This window comes from Falco peregrinus, chromosome 1 (assembly GCF_023634155.1).
Source record: "Falco peregrinus isolate bFalPer1 chromosome 1, bFalPer1.pri, whole genome shotgun sequence".
NCBI classification, from domain to species: domain Eukaryota; kingdom Metazoa; phylum Chordata; class Aves; order Falconiformes; family Falconidae; genus Falco; species Falco peregrinus.
Genome location: NC_073721.1, coordinates 51,498,323 through 51,511,166, shown reverse-complemented (window position 1 = coordinate 51,511,166; position 12,844 = coordinate 51,498,323). Strand labels below are relative to the sequence as shown.

Genomic DNA, 12,844 nt, shown 5'->3' with positions numbered 1-12,844 from the left:
AAGCAGTTTTCCTGTGCTCGTACTTGTTTCCCGTCAGACTGGCCTGTCTCCAGCACTGGGGCTGCATCGCACGCTGAGGGTTCAGAGGGAGAGAAAAGCGGCGTGCTAAACCCATTTCTCAGCTTGAGGAAGCCTAATTTGATTAGGCTTTGGTTTGATTCTTGTGACTTGTGGCAAATATATCGCTATATGTGTGTGAGAAAACTGAAAATGGGTGTAAAATTAAAAAGAATTAGAATCTCAGATCGCCCTTTTATTTTTGTTTACTCTTCAACCACGGTCTGATTTATGCTTATTGGAGCCTTTGAACTTCAGCTCCCTTGAAGAATCTCTAGTCTATTGCTTTTTTGATGTTGCTTGAAGGGGGTTGGGGGTGTGTGCGCGGGTGCATGCGCTCACATGCTATGGTGCTCTGGGCAATTTCACTCCAGAGCGCTTCCCTTCCTTTGTTTAACCTATGACCTGTGAAAACAAGAGTTAATCAAAAGTTCTAAGGTAGCTAAGAGGAAGGGGAAGTGTTTGGTTACAAATTAAATATGAGCAAGTCATAAGCCATAAATCTTCAGTAGTGCTACCAGTTGTGCTACTTAAGTTGCATGTGGTACAGAAAGTTTTTGGTTATAAATCCACCCTCCGTTTCTTTTGGAGGGGGTGTTTAAAGGCTGCCTCGAGGATTTGCTTTTTTTAAGAAAAAAATCCACATATTTTCTTTTTTCCTTTTGGCAGAGATCTAGAAACAAATTCAGATAACTATATTTCTTGACTACCACCCACCCCACCCCCAGTTTTAACTGGTCACAGTTTGGTCTAATAAAAGCAGAACTGCTTGGAGTAGTAAACACGTGGAATAAGTGATGAAGTAAAAGTATCAAAGATGGCAGGATAAATTAGTTTTCTAATGCATCCAAAGCTTTCAGGGTGAGAAGGATCCTGAATTCTGCAGTGGCAAAGGAGGGAGGTGAAGACTGAAGTGAGATGACCTATGTAATTTACACAGTTCTGTGGAAGGTTTGTTTGGTTTATCTTGTCTTGAGCAAGAGCTACACAGATCCGTGTGTGTTGTATTGGGTTGTGTCTGCTTCAAATACCAGCTGATTTCCTCAACTTTGAAACTGTGAAGCTTCTCTCCTCAACATAGGAAGGTATTCTTAAAATAAGAAAAAGCAGCAGCTATGATGAGATGCTAAACCATTATTTGGAAAATGTGGATTAAAATAAGGAAGACTTAAAGGACAATCATGAAGTTCATTATAAGATACTAGTGAAGAGAAAAGGGAAAGCTGACAAGGAGTGTGCAAGTATAACAAATACGGCTATACCTTCCCTTTTGTTGTATGGAGGGTTTGCTGATGTTTTGACATTGGGTGAATATGAGACTTTTGGGGCTATTTTTATTAGAACCACAGAAGCTGGTTTCTAGGTATTGAGCGAAAGAGTTGAGATGGGATTGGCTGGGGTAGTCTCACGGATAGAACCTACAGATTTGTCATGTTTGGTGTATTGTGGTAATAAAGAAAACTCCCTTGAATCTGTAGTGGGATAAGGTTTAACTGTGAACAAACAGGCCCCCGACAGGACCCATAAGTAAATCTCTGAAGAAAGAGCACAACCTGACCTTGGTTTCAGAGCCCAGCGTTGTCCCTGTTGGGTACACGGACCGCTCCTTGTGAACGGTGCTGGGAGTCCAGTCCGTCCTCACTCGTCGCGCTGGGGCTCAAAGTGAAGTGCAATTCCGGCAGGTAGAAGCTGAGGTGACTTGCTTTTGTTTATTGCTTTTATACTGATGCATACATGATAAACACAACAATATTTTAGAAGATTCTCATTTTAATTCTGTATGTGTAGTTTTGCAGCAAGGCCCCTGAGCAGTTAAGTAGAACTTTACACCTTCCTTGGAAAAAGTTTTGGGTTCAGGGAGCTTTCTGCCTTCTTGGTTTGCTGTCTCTTCGAACTCTTCTGATAGATGCCTTGCAAGGATTTGTTTACCAGGTTCTTAATCTCTACTTAGCAGATATGTTTTGAGAGGATTTCTTGTTACTCTTGTAATGGCTTTTAACTCTGCTGAAGTTTATTTAACTAGACAGAAAGAAAGAAACTTATCTTCTAACTAATCCTTCTTGATTGTTTACAATATAATGCCAAACTTAAATGCTGTTTAAAGTGGTAATTGTCTGTCTTTCTGCTCTATTCTAATACATAGTTTGCAAAGATGCTTAGAGTATATTAATTTAAACGATAATACTGTCATATAACACAAAAAGTTAAGTTGCTTATCGGTATATTTTGATAAGCTACTTACATTTTACAGTAGCATTTGCAGGCTTCAAACAAATGTTCGTGATGGAGAGCCATTCGCTTTATCTGTCTCGTATATAGCTTCTCACTTCATTTATTACTAAAAGCTGTACAGTTAGGAACCGTGGGGCACTCAATTCTTTATAGTTGTCAGGATGTAGTCATATTTTATAAAAACTTTAAATCCTGTCTAACTATATCAAAATAGAATCCATTTGCTTCAGAAAGCATCTGTGATTAAAAGAAGAATCAGTTTGTGCGTCACACAAACTTGCTTTCCTATCTGCTGCAGCTGAGGAGAAGTTCCTTGCTGGTATTGGAGCTGAAAAAGGAATTGAAATGAAGAACTGTGTCATGAAAATAGGGCACAGAGTCGTACCTAAGCATACCGTAGTGAAAAGTAACGTCTTAGCTGTCTGTCTTACTTTGTGGAATGGAAATGTAATGTAAATGAAAAAAGATGTGATTTTTCAGCATGTTTGTCTTTTAGTTTTGTTTCTTTATTTCTTTTGTAAGTTGAGTGCAGTTTTGCTGAAGGTAAAGTTTCTATTTGACCTAACTAAGGGCTGGGCTTAATACAATGATGGAACAGATTTGACAACAGTTAAAAAATGAGATACTGGTTATGCGGTTTAAAAAATGCAGTTGTATCATGATTCAGACCAAAATAACTGTCTTCAATCTACTAGGACTCTCAGCAGCTGTACAGATTCAGATACAGGCATTCAACAAATACTTTGGGAAATAGTTATAATTAAAAATGTTCCACCGTACGTGAACATCAGTGTGGATTTATCTTACAGGTTAAAACCTTCCATTGGATTTGTATGTTTGTTACTGACAGGGTGAGAGGGAAGGTGAACTCCCAGCACTCACCTGCCTGACAGTGAAGTTTCTTTACAGCTGGTGCTACATTTGATGCTTGGTGCCTACAGGTGGCTGGAAATGCTGGGGAAGAGTAAATACTGAAGCTCAGTCCTCAAGAGAAAGGGATGCTTCAACCTTCTGGTATTGTTCGCCTTCAAATGGAAGGTCTGATGTGGCTTTCCTAACAGATATTTATAAAGTGTCATGTCCAGTGGAGGCTGTTGTTAGGATGCATCTGTACAGCAAAGGCCAGCAATCTTGAATTTATTAACTGAGATGTAGCAAGTTAAACGTATGCTTTTTCTTTTTTTTTTTTCTTTTTTTGTTTTTTAGTTACCTCCCGTGGTTTGAAGTCTTTTATAAGCTGCTCAATATCTTGGCAGATTATTCAGCAAAAGGACAGGTATTATTCTAAAATACTAACTCTTCTTTTCCCTGCCCCAATATCAAATGTGGGAGTGAGGATGAAAACAAGCTGTTTTAAGAAGTGCTTATATCAGAGGTGACCATGTGAATTATTGATCTGTATGGTGCAGTAATACAGAAGATCATATTCAGCCAAGCTGAAAGCTTGGCAAGTACCTTTGAAAAGTAAATATGCTTTTAAATTATTTTTGGGAAAAGATAAGGGTCAAGAATGTGACTGTGGCTCCAGCATAAGTTATTAGTTTCTCTGCAGTCGCCCATACTGTGCAGGCTTTTTGATTACCTGAACTGTATACAGCATATCCGTGCAATTCCTGTATTGCAGTTTCATGAGTCTTTGATAGATATCTTGTCCAAGTTTACTTGTCCCGTAAAGTAAGTGCAGAACCAAGCTTACCGATGCAAAATACTTACCCACATAGCATCATCTAGCCTAAGCCCTTCAGATGTGTTTTGCTTTTAAAGCAAAACAAAGAAAATTCAGTCTAAAGATAGTGGAAAAAATGTGAACTAAATCCTTAAAATTTGGTTCTAGGTTTTTAAATGATGATTCATGATACAGAGAAAACACATCTATGATTGCAATACCTAGCCTAGTTGCATGTGCTTAAAATATTGCGAGTATAATCTTCCCAGTTAGTTTGCTGCTTTGATTTATTACCATTTAGTGGTAATAATTGTATTTTGCATTTATCAAAATCATTTGCGTTTGAGGTAGAATCACTTAAGATCACATCTTTATCTAAAATGGTTTAAATACATTTGGCTTTACCCTCAGCTAGTGAGTTGTTATAAAAAATTTGCAGTGAAAACTGGCTTGCTCTGAGTTGAGTAACTGTGTAGCGCATAGGTTGGTGACCCAGTATGTTGCAGAAATATGTAGAAATACATATGAAAAAAGTATTCTAAAAAAATCAAGTTATAAACCCCAACTGTCAGAGGAAACTACACTTATTTCTGTTCATAGTCTAATGTATAAATCTATTTCATATTTCTCATGCAAATTCTCTAAGCCCCCAATTCCACCAACATTACGCTTGCCCTTCCATCTTGGAGTTGTAGCAATACCTACTTAGTATTTCTTTTGTGTGTGTGTGTGTGTGTCCCTCTTTCTTATTTCAGGATAGTCAAAGGAGTGAGCTCCTAGAAACATTTCATAAACTTACCATCCCTGAGCCAGGAACCTCTGTTCATCTTGGAGTGGTAAGTGAAGTGGGAGAGATGTAAACGAAGGTGTTTAATTTTCATTACATATCATAATAGAGGAATGTCAAAAGCAATTCTCCTTTTTGTAACTTGGTACACAGATGGTGTTTTCTTGTGAGGACGCAGAGCTGTGAAATTCCCCTTTTCACGTTTGGGGCCCTCTGTTTCCCTTTCCTTAACCTCAAATGTCTTTGAAATGCTGTTCTTTGGTTGGAGGAAGATTGTGTATATTCCCCATGGAAATTTCTCACCATATCGTCTGTGACCTGCGAGAGGTCACAGAGCAGCAACATGACATTTATTGCCCACACTTCCCCAGAACTCCTATATCTGGCAAGTACGCAAGGGGGACAAGACTGGGAAGCAAACAGTCACGTACCTGTCATGGCAGCCTTTTGAGTATTAACTGTTTATCACATTTTCTGATTCCTTCTTCTTTTCCTCCCCCCAAGAAAAAAACTTGCACAAAAAAGGATTTATTTCATTTTTATATCTTGTGAGAAAATTAATAAAAGAACACTGAAGGAATAGATGTGGGTTTTTATTGATGGGGTTGTATTTTGAATTTAGTCTTTTGGGGGTTTTGTCTTCAAATTCGTTTTTGCAGAACAATCTTGTGTTCCAGCCTGTAGTGAAAAAACACTGAAGATGCACGTTACTGCAGTTGCCAATTAGTCATTTAGAGTTCACATGGAAACTAGCGGTGTGTGCAGCCACAGTTCTCCCTCTCATTTCCTTTACTCTTTCTTCTAAAGTACTTTTTGGCAACAAGCAGCTTACTCTCATCACTTCACCCTGTAATGTCAGTCGACAGGTAACAGTTGTTTGGCCTTGCTAGGTCACCAGCTGGCAGTAGAAATGTCCCAGTCCTCTTGAGGCTAGCTCTTTTATCAACAGCATCTCTGTTTAGGGGACGAGCTGTCTCAAAAGGCAATGATCAGTTGGGATATTTCGGTTTTTTCATACCAGTGGTTTCAAGGAATGCTGCCGGTCTCCCCTTGTCTCAGACATTTCATGGGTGATGAAGCAAGAAAGGATATAAAAAAGCAGCCAAGGGACTGTTAGCTGTGGTGTCTTTATGCATTTTATTTTGGCTGTTTACAAGTGTATTTTGGGGTCAGGGTGAGTTTCCTATATATGATACAGTTGCGTATGCTATTCCTGTATCTTTGCCTTGCATCTTTTCAACTAAACTAAAACAGTGATATATCAAAAAGCAAAAATTGTGTTTATTATGTCTAGTGTCTATATTCAGTGTAACTGTTACACCCGCTTGCTATTTCGGGTTATAGACTGTTGAGGAAGCACTGAAATGTTTGAGATGTATATGCAGGAAAATTGTGTCAATTGTGGAACTATGCCAAGAATATAACAGCCTTAAAAGCTTCAGTAAGTAATTAATAAGTAGCCCTAAGACAAATTGTGAAAGTCTTAAAAATACTATAAATTGTATACAACATTGATTTACAAAAGCAGTTTAGTCGCATTTGCTCTTTTCCTTTCCCAAAGCCCTAACTAAGAATCATGCAAGTCATGCGTGATCAGATTGGGAACTAGAGTGAACTTGGTCTCTTGGAATGCAGACAATTAAAAAACCATAACAGTATAATGGATTATGAAATTGCAAGGCCAGTGTAGTCTTTCAAAATGTGTTATTTAAGGCGTATAAAAATGACCTAGAACTTAAGCAATATTTTCAGGTAAGTCGGATCAAAACTTCAGGACGCGTTTCTCAGTAAATTTCCATTAACTTCACCATCGTCTTGAATGAAACTTCCTGCTGCTGCAAGTCGGAGAAGGACCTGCTTGCTGCTGTTTCCTGTAGTCCGTCATGCAACCTGCAGTGGGCTGTGAAAGATGGCTTGAATTATAGGCTGCCTTGGAGTTTCCTTGGCATATGTCATACATTGTGTGAGTCTGTCTGTATCAGCGTCTCTGAAGAACAAAAAAAAAAAAGTAATCTAACTTTTCAGGAACATTTGATACTTTCTATTTTAATGCATTTCATATTGCATGTGTGATCTGAGAATCCATGCTTTTGAAATCCATGATAAAGAAGACATGCTGGTAGTTGGTAACAAATGTTCTGTCATTTTTACTTAGTTGAGCAACTGCTATTACTAATACCAAGCATTAAATTTAGATTGCTTTTGACAATATTGCAATAATCAATTTTTGCTCTTTTTTTAGCACTCTTACTTTACTGTGCCTGACATCAGGGAGCTTCCTAGTATACCTGAAAATGTGAGTACTCTAGAGGACTGTGCACTTAACCATTTCTATTTAATGTCAGCAGCAAAATAGATAACAATTGTTACTTCTGTTTGGCCTACTAATAGATTATATTCTGTAAAATATTGCTGGATGTTGAAGTGAACTTTAGGTGGTTAATTTATAATAAGTATTGGGCGGAAAATGTTATGTTGCTAACTGCAGGAGTACATGACTAACAGGCCTTTTGAAGTACAACATACCAGTAGAATTTAATGTTTGCCATTTCAATTAAGAGAAGATACCAAATGAACAGGAAATTGACAGCATAATTATCTTAAGCTGTAAGTCAAGATATTTATTTTAAAAAATATAAAGCTTTTATTAATATCACCACTCTGTTATTACTTGCTCTTAACATTCCATGATTTCTTGGTTCTGATAAGTGAGGGAACTTGAAATACACATATATAGTTTTAGTCTTCACAAAGTTGGGAAAGAATAGTGATTTGGTAACAGTGTGTAACAGTGTGGTGGTGTTTCAGACCACAATCATGGAGTTAATTTGTGTGAAAACTTGCTCACTACAATAAGTCTATGAAATTCTTGAAACTAATCCTAAGGCAGCTTTGTGATTGTCATTTGAATGAGTGCTGCGGGAGTCATCCTTTACGTAAAAATGCAGAATTATGGTAGAAAGGAATTTCATCCACTTCACCAAGACTTTATGTCAAAAAGAAGACAAGAATCTGTTGAAGTATTTCATCTTTACAGATAATTTGAATCAGGGTTTGTTTTCTTCTCATAAGTTCTGAAGAACTGCTGTTTTAAAAGAAACTTAATAATTTCACAACTAAAGAAGCAATTGGTTTTTCTTCTGCATCCAGACTGACATTTCCTTCTCCCCTTGCTCTCACTGTTCACATAATTTTATTGTTTTCTTGATGTGTGAGACTTGAGCACAACATGAAACTAAAGCTAAAAACTAAACTTGGGAAGTAGTTGTTGGAACCTGCTGGAGAGATAACATACTGGTTTGAAATGACTATTGTTTGAAAAAATGTTTCAATATTTTTTATTCATTAAAGTGTTACGGCTACTTATTAAGTGAAGGCAAGAATAAAATCTTGATAGTACCTTCATTGTAAGAGTTTGATGTTCAAACATCCATATTGCTGGTATTTAAGGAAGATCAAATACCACTTTGGTATTAATTTGCCTCATTCTTTAAGATGCTGTGAGGATTCAGATACCATATATCCTTACATAAAGCATTTTGTTTAAGTTCAGATGAATATCTAGGGCCTTTGCTTTAAAGGTATAGTATTGGCTGTAGTAGCTCAGGCAGTCATTCTTTTCTTTGTGGTAACATCTTCTGTATCATAGCTACACAACAGCATTCAAGAGCTGACAGTCTGCATTTGTGATTAAAAGCTGAAATGTATTAAGGACAAAGTAATAATGGACAGATTGATACGGGTAGAAAAAAGCAGATCTGCTAATTGTACAGTGAAACTCTGCTGAAAGAAGGACTTAAGAGACCACTAAAAATGATCCACTTGTTAGATGGCTTTCTGAAAATGTCAAACATACCTGGTTTCTTTAGGTCCACTCTTTCAGAGATGTTTTAAACCTCACAGAGTTGTCTTCTGTGTGTTTCAGCATGCCTCAGCTTTCTAGCCAGATGATAGGTCTGTGGGAAGACAATGCTGGCATTTGCTTCTCTTACATACTCTTTAATATGCTCCTTCTATGTCTCTTAGCCAAATTTCTATGCCTGACATCTCAGTTTTCTTTCTCAAATGTTTTGCGGTCTGCCTTAGCACCATATACCTTAATTTATGGCATGAAAAAAAAGGGAATCGTCAAGACATTTCATCTTTTTTGTGGATGATTTGTATAGCAGTTAACATTTGGGATTTTTTGTTTCTGTTTTAAAATATTGTTGCTAGCTTTTCTGTGTTGTAGGCTTTTCATACTGACATGTATCCTGTCAGTAAATTTGATAATGTGCTCTCTCTTCTAAGGTGCTTTATTTTTTTAGAAATGTGATCCATTAGGAGTAATTAAAGAGTCAGTTCCTGAATCTTAACCAGCTATCAAATCCTGTCCTAATCCAGACATGAAGTTACTTGTTTATAGGGTTTATATTTTATGTTCATCTCTTCTATGGTAACCATCTCACACTTTAACAATTTTTGTTCAATAAGCCTCAAATCACCTGGAGAGCAAGGAAGGAAGTTCTTTTTCCATTTTGCAGACTGGCAAATTGGAGGACAGAGCGAAATGAGCTAGTAACAGTGAGAAACCAGTGGCAGGGATTAAAAATAGATCATCTGCCTTGGGCCTGCTCTAACTGACATGGAACAGCTTAATAACACAGTACATAGTACAGGCTTCAGGAAGGATAGCTGTATTTACGCTCTGTTGGTTATGTCTGCTGGTGATGTTGTGTTATATTCAAAGGTATGAGTCGGCTTCCCAAAACATTTGAGCTGGAGACATGATGAATGCTCGTGAATCAAAGGCAGTTATAAAAGCAGAGGCCTTGGGCCAGAAGGAGTTGGAAACCCTTTGAAAGCTGAACGCTCAGCCTTCATGGCAGGGAGTGCCATGTGATGCTAAAAAGCATCCACTTTGAGTCACTGAGTGGGGCTGATGTGCCTCAGAGGGAATGTGGCTGTTTTGCTGCAGGTACCCTGTGCAGTGATGTCACCGTGAAGGATGGACTCTGCAGCGTCAGGGGTGACCCAGGGCACCTCTGGGAATAGAAGGGGAAGGAGGTTTCGTTCAATTAACAAATATGTGTGCCCATATAGATAGATATATACACACACAAAATTAAAAAGCTAGGGCTCATTCTAGGAAAGAAAAATAATAAAAATCAAATCCATTGGTCTAACTGTTGCAGTTGGCTGTCTTCTATTTCTCAGGCATTTTCTTTTTTTTTTAATAGTGTAATTTCTTATGCATCCGTTAATGCAAGTTTCATGTAGAGTTGAAGCATACTAGGAAATAATACAAGGGCATTAAATGAGCATAAATCTTCATGGATTTTAATCAATTGGCATGATTTATTCAAAATTCTATGTATCTTATCAGTAATTACATTTTAAAACCTGTATTAGCAAAAGTTGTAGTTCGGCCAAACATTGAAGTTGTGTGTAGTGATTAATGGAGAGCTGCACAGAACTCTGTTTGGAATGTTAACAAACTTCTGGGAATGATCTGTTTTCATGCCAGATCAATATGTTTAAGGAGTCGTGAAAACATTTAGCATGGACACTTTTATGTAACAGCTAAGCATTCTCTTTTTTCAGAAGACTTAACTTATATGAAAGATTCATAAATGCATTGTGACTTCAGAAATAAATTGGGTTCGTTGCAGGAAATACAGTGCCAGTCTAAATTTCCTAGTAGTATCTGTTGTGTTTCAGAAATACCAGGTAAGTTAGCAGTCTGAAATGCTGACGTTTTCTTGGTGGTGATGTTCTGGTGTGGTTTTGTATCACTGAGTCCTTTATTTCAGAATGCCTGATTTTTCACTTTATAACTTATGTCTTTTGCTACCTGTTTTTCTTAAAATCACACCCCGCCCCCCCCCCCCTTTTATTTCTGTATTTACACTATTTGATAAAGTGTATTGTCATCATTATTTTGTTCTCCTAAACCACAGCATGGCATTATAAAAGTGTGTTAGCTGCATACCAGATTACCTAACCTATGTTAGATTTTGGAAGTGTGATATTTTAAAGAAAATGAGCTTCTAAATAAGATGAGGGATTTCCTATAGGAGGATGGAGTGGGAAACCTGACTCTGTTTGATGGACTTGTCCTAATAGGAAATCTACTGAAGTCTTGTAAATGAAGCTGTTCAAGAGCAGTCCAAAATAAGTGACCTATAATCCATGTTACTGTGTTTGAGCTTCACTCTTTGCTGAAGAGAGAGCTCATCAGTTTGTTCCTTCAGTGAGAAATTCTTCGTTAGATGATGGAGGAAAAGTACATTAATTCTTTTTTTTATCTCAAAAGTTAATGTGCGTGTGCATTTACTGGTACGGGACAACAAATGATCCAAATAGGTGAGTGATACAGGAATGAACTTTCAAAGAAACGTAAGGGAATTTTGTAGCACTCACAGTGAGTTTTGAGAGAAATAGCGATATCTGTTCCCATAATTTAATTTGAAAACCCCATGTTTTACTCCCCCAAGAAAGGCTTAAATCCTAGGAAACAAAATACACAACAATTATACTGCAAATTGGAATGCTTTCATTTGTATTTATTTAACTCATTCATGGTTTTGTCACTTACGAGACATGTCTTTCAAAATACATGTGTAAGTCCCAATTTCATCTTCAAAGATGACAGCTTTCTTATAAATAAAACTTAGAACTAACACGTGAATTTCCTTAGTATCAATACATTACCATACAGCCCACATGCTTCGCAGGTGTCATTGACAAATTTCTGAGAGCAAAGACTAAAACCTTGTAAATCTTTCCATCTGAAGGTACGTTTGACTGTCACAGCCAATATTTCACCACGATAAGCTTGATGAAAGAATAATTGCAAATCAAGTTCCCATGTCTATTTTCCTCTCACTAGTGGCTCCTGTTGCCTTATAAACACGTCCATGCACAAACTTGTTTACATCTGCAGGCAGAACGTAGGGATTATGTGCCTCTTTGGCCATGCCCCTAATTTGGGTGGCATCAAAGGGAGTTCAGTGCTACTTAAAATTTCTTTTAATTCACACTATTTGCAGTAATTGTGTCGTCATGCACTGTGTTTTGGTGTCGTAGAAAGATGGGTGAGAGGGGGAAGATGAGCCGTAGAGAAGACAGCTTATGTTTAGACAAAAATATCATGCTAATCAGCACAGATGGGATGAGAAATACAGAAAAAGTACATGATAGTTTAATAGGTTTTTGGCAAAATGTGTTAGCTTTTTTTTTTTTTTCCCCTCCTTTGAATATACCTGCTGTGGCTATAGCTTTTCCGTAACAAAGACCTGAGTGGTTGTTTTATATTAAGATGTTTGAAGCTAACCGTAACGAGCTTAGTTCTTATCTACATACTGGTACAGAAGTCTTCCAAATACAATGCTTAATTTTTCTTTAGTTCTTTGTGTTTGGATGGCAAGCTGTGGAACATATTTTTGCACAGTATGAAGCATCTTGGCAGACTTCTCAGGCCAAGTATTGGTGGTTTTAGAGTTATCTTTGGATCTGTCAAAAGTGCTAATAGGCTTTGTTGAGCTTCTTTAAGTTTCTAAATCATATTTGCTTTTTGCTTTTCTGCACTTTTTTTATTTAACGATGATTAAGATTGCAGTTGAATTCATGACTAATCTAATTTTGCTCTCACATGTGCTTTTTGTATAAGACTGTCTTTATCATATAGCAATCCTTTCATATCTGTAAGAAGCTATTTGGAAACAAATTCCCTAATTCAGCATTTTTGGATGTATTACCTTTTCCTCCATCACCCCCCCTTTTTTTACTTTCTGTGTTTTAAGAAGTGAAGAATATCCTCTATGCACAAAAATCCTTTTTTGTTTGCCTTGCACTGTAAAAGCCCCTCATTCTAGAAGAGCGTAATACATTTTGACCAAGTTACATACATGGTGGCTTTCTAGTTTTGATAGTAAAGATCTTAGGATCACATTCTGCTGTTTATTAGAAGGCATCTTAAATATTTAGTAAATGATACATGATTCATGCCACTGCAGTATGCACAGGGCAATTATGTTGGTAATGATGAATGGATAACGTTGCTGGCTGGTGGGATGATGTGGGGGATGAAGTGGCCATAGCTTCTTGTGCAGCTTGCTCTT

The 12,844-nt window shown here is 37.3% G+C and overlaps 1 protein-coding gene across 5 annotated transcripts in view; it reads left to right on the top strand.

Annotated features, from left to right (window-relative positions):
- Positions 1 to 12,844, top strand: part of DENND1A (DENN domain containing 1A) — a 217,001-nt gene that overhangs the window by 86,290 nt on the left and 117,867 nt on the right. For all 5 annotated transcript variants that reach the window (XM_055793717.1, XM_055793720.1, XM_055793716.1 and 2 more), the window contains 3 exons: positions 3,496 to 3,565; positions 4,711 to 4,791; positions 6,985 to 7,038. In XM_055793717.1, the coding sequence (XP_055649692.1) occupies positions 3,496 to 3,565; positions 4,711 to 4,791; positions 6,985 to 7,038 (205 nt within the window). The remainder of the gene's footprint in view (positions 1 to 3,495; positions 3,566 to 4,710; positions 4,792 to 6,984; positions 7,039 to 12,844) is intronic.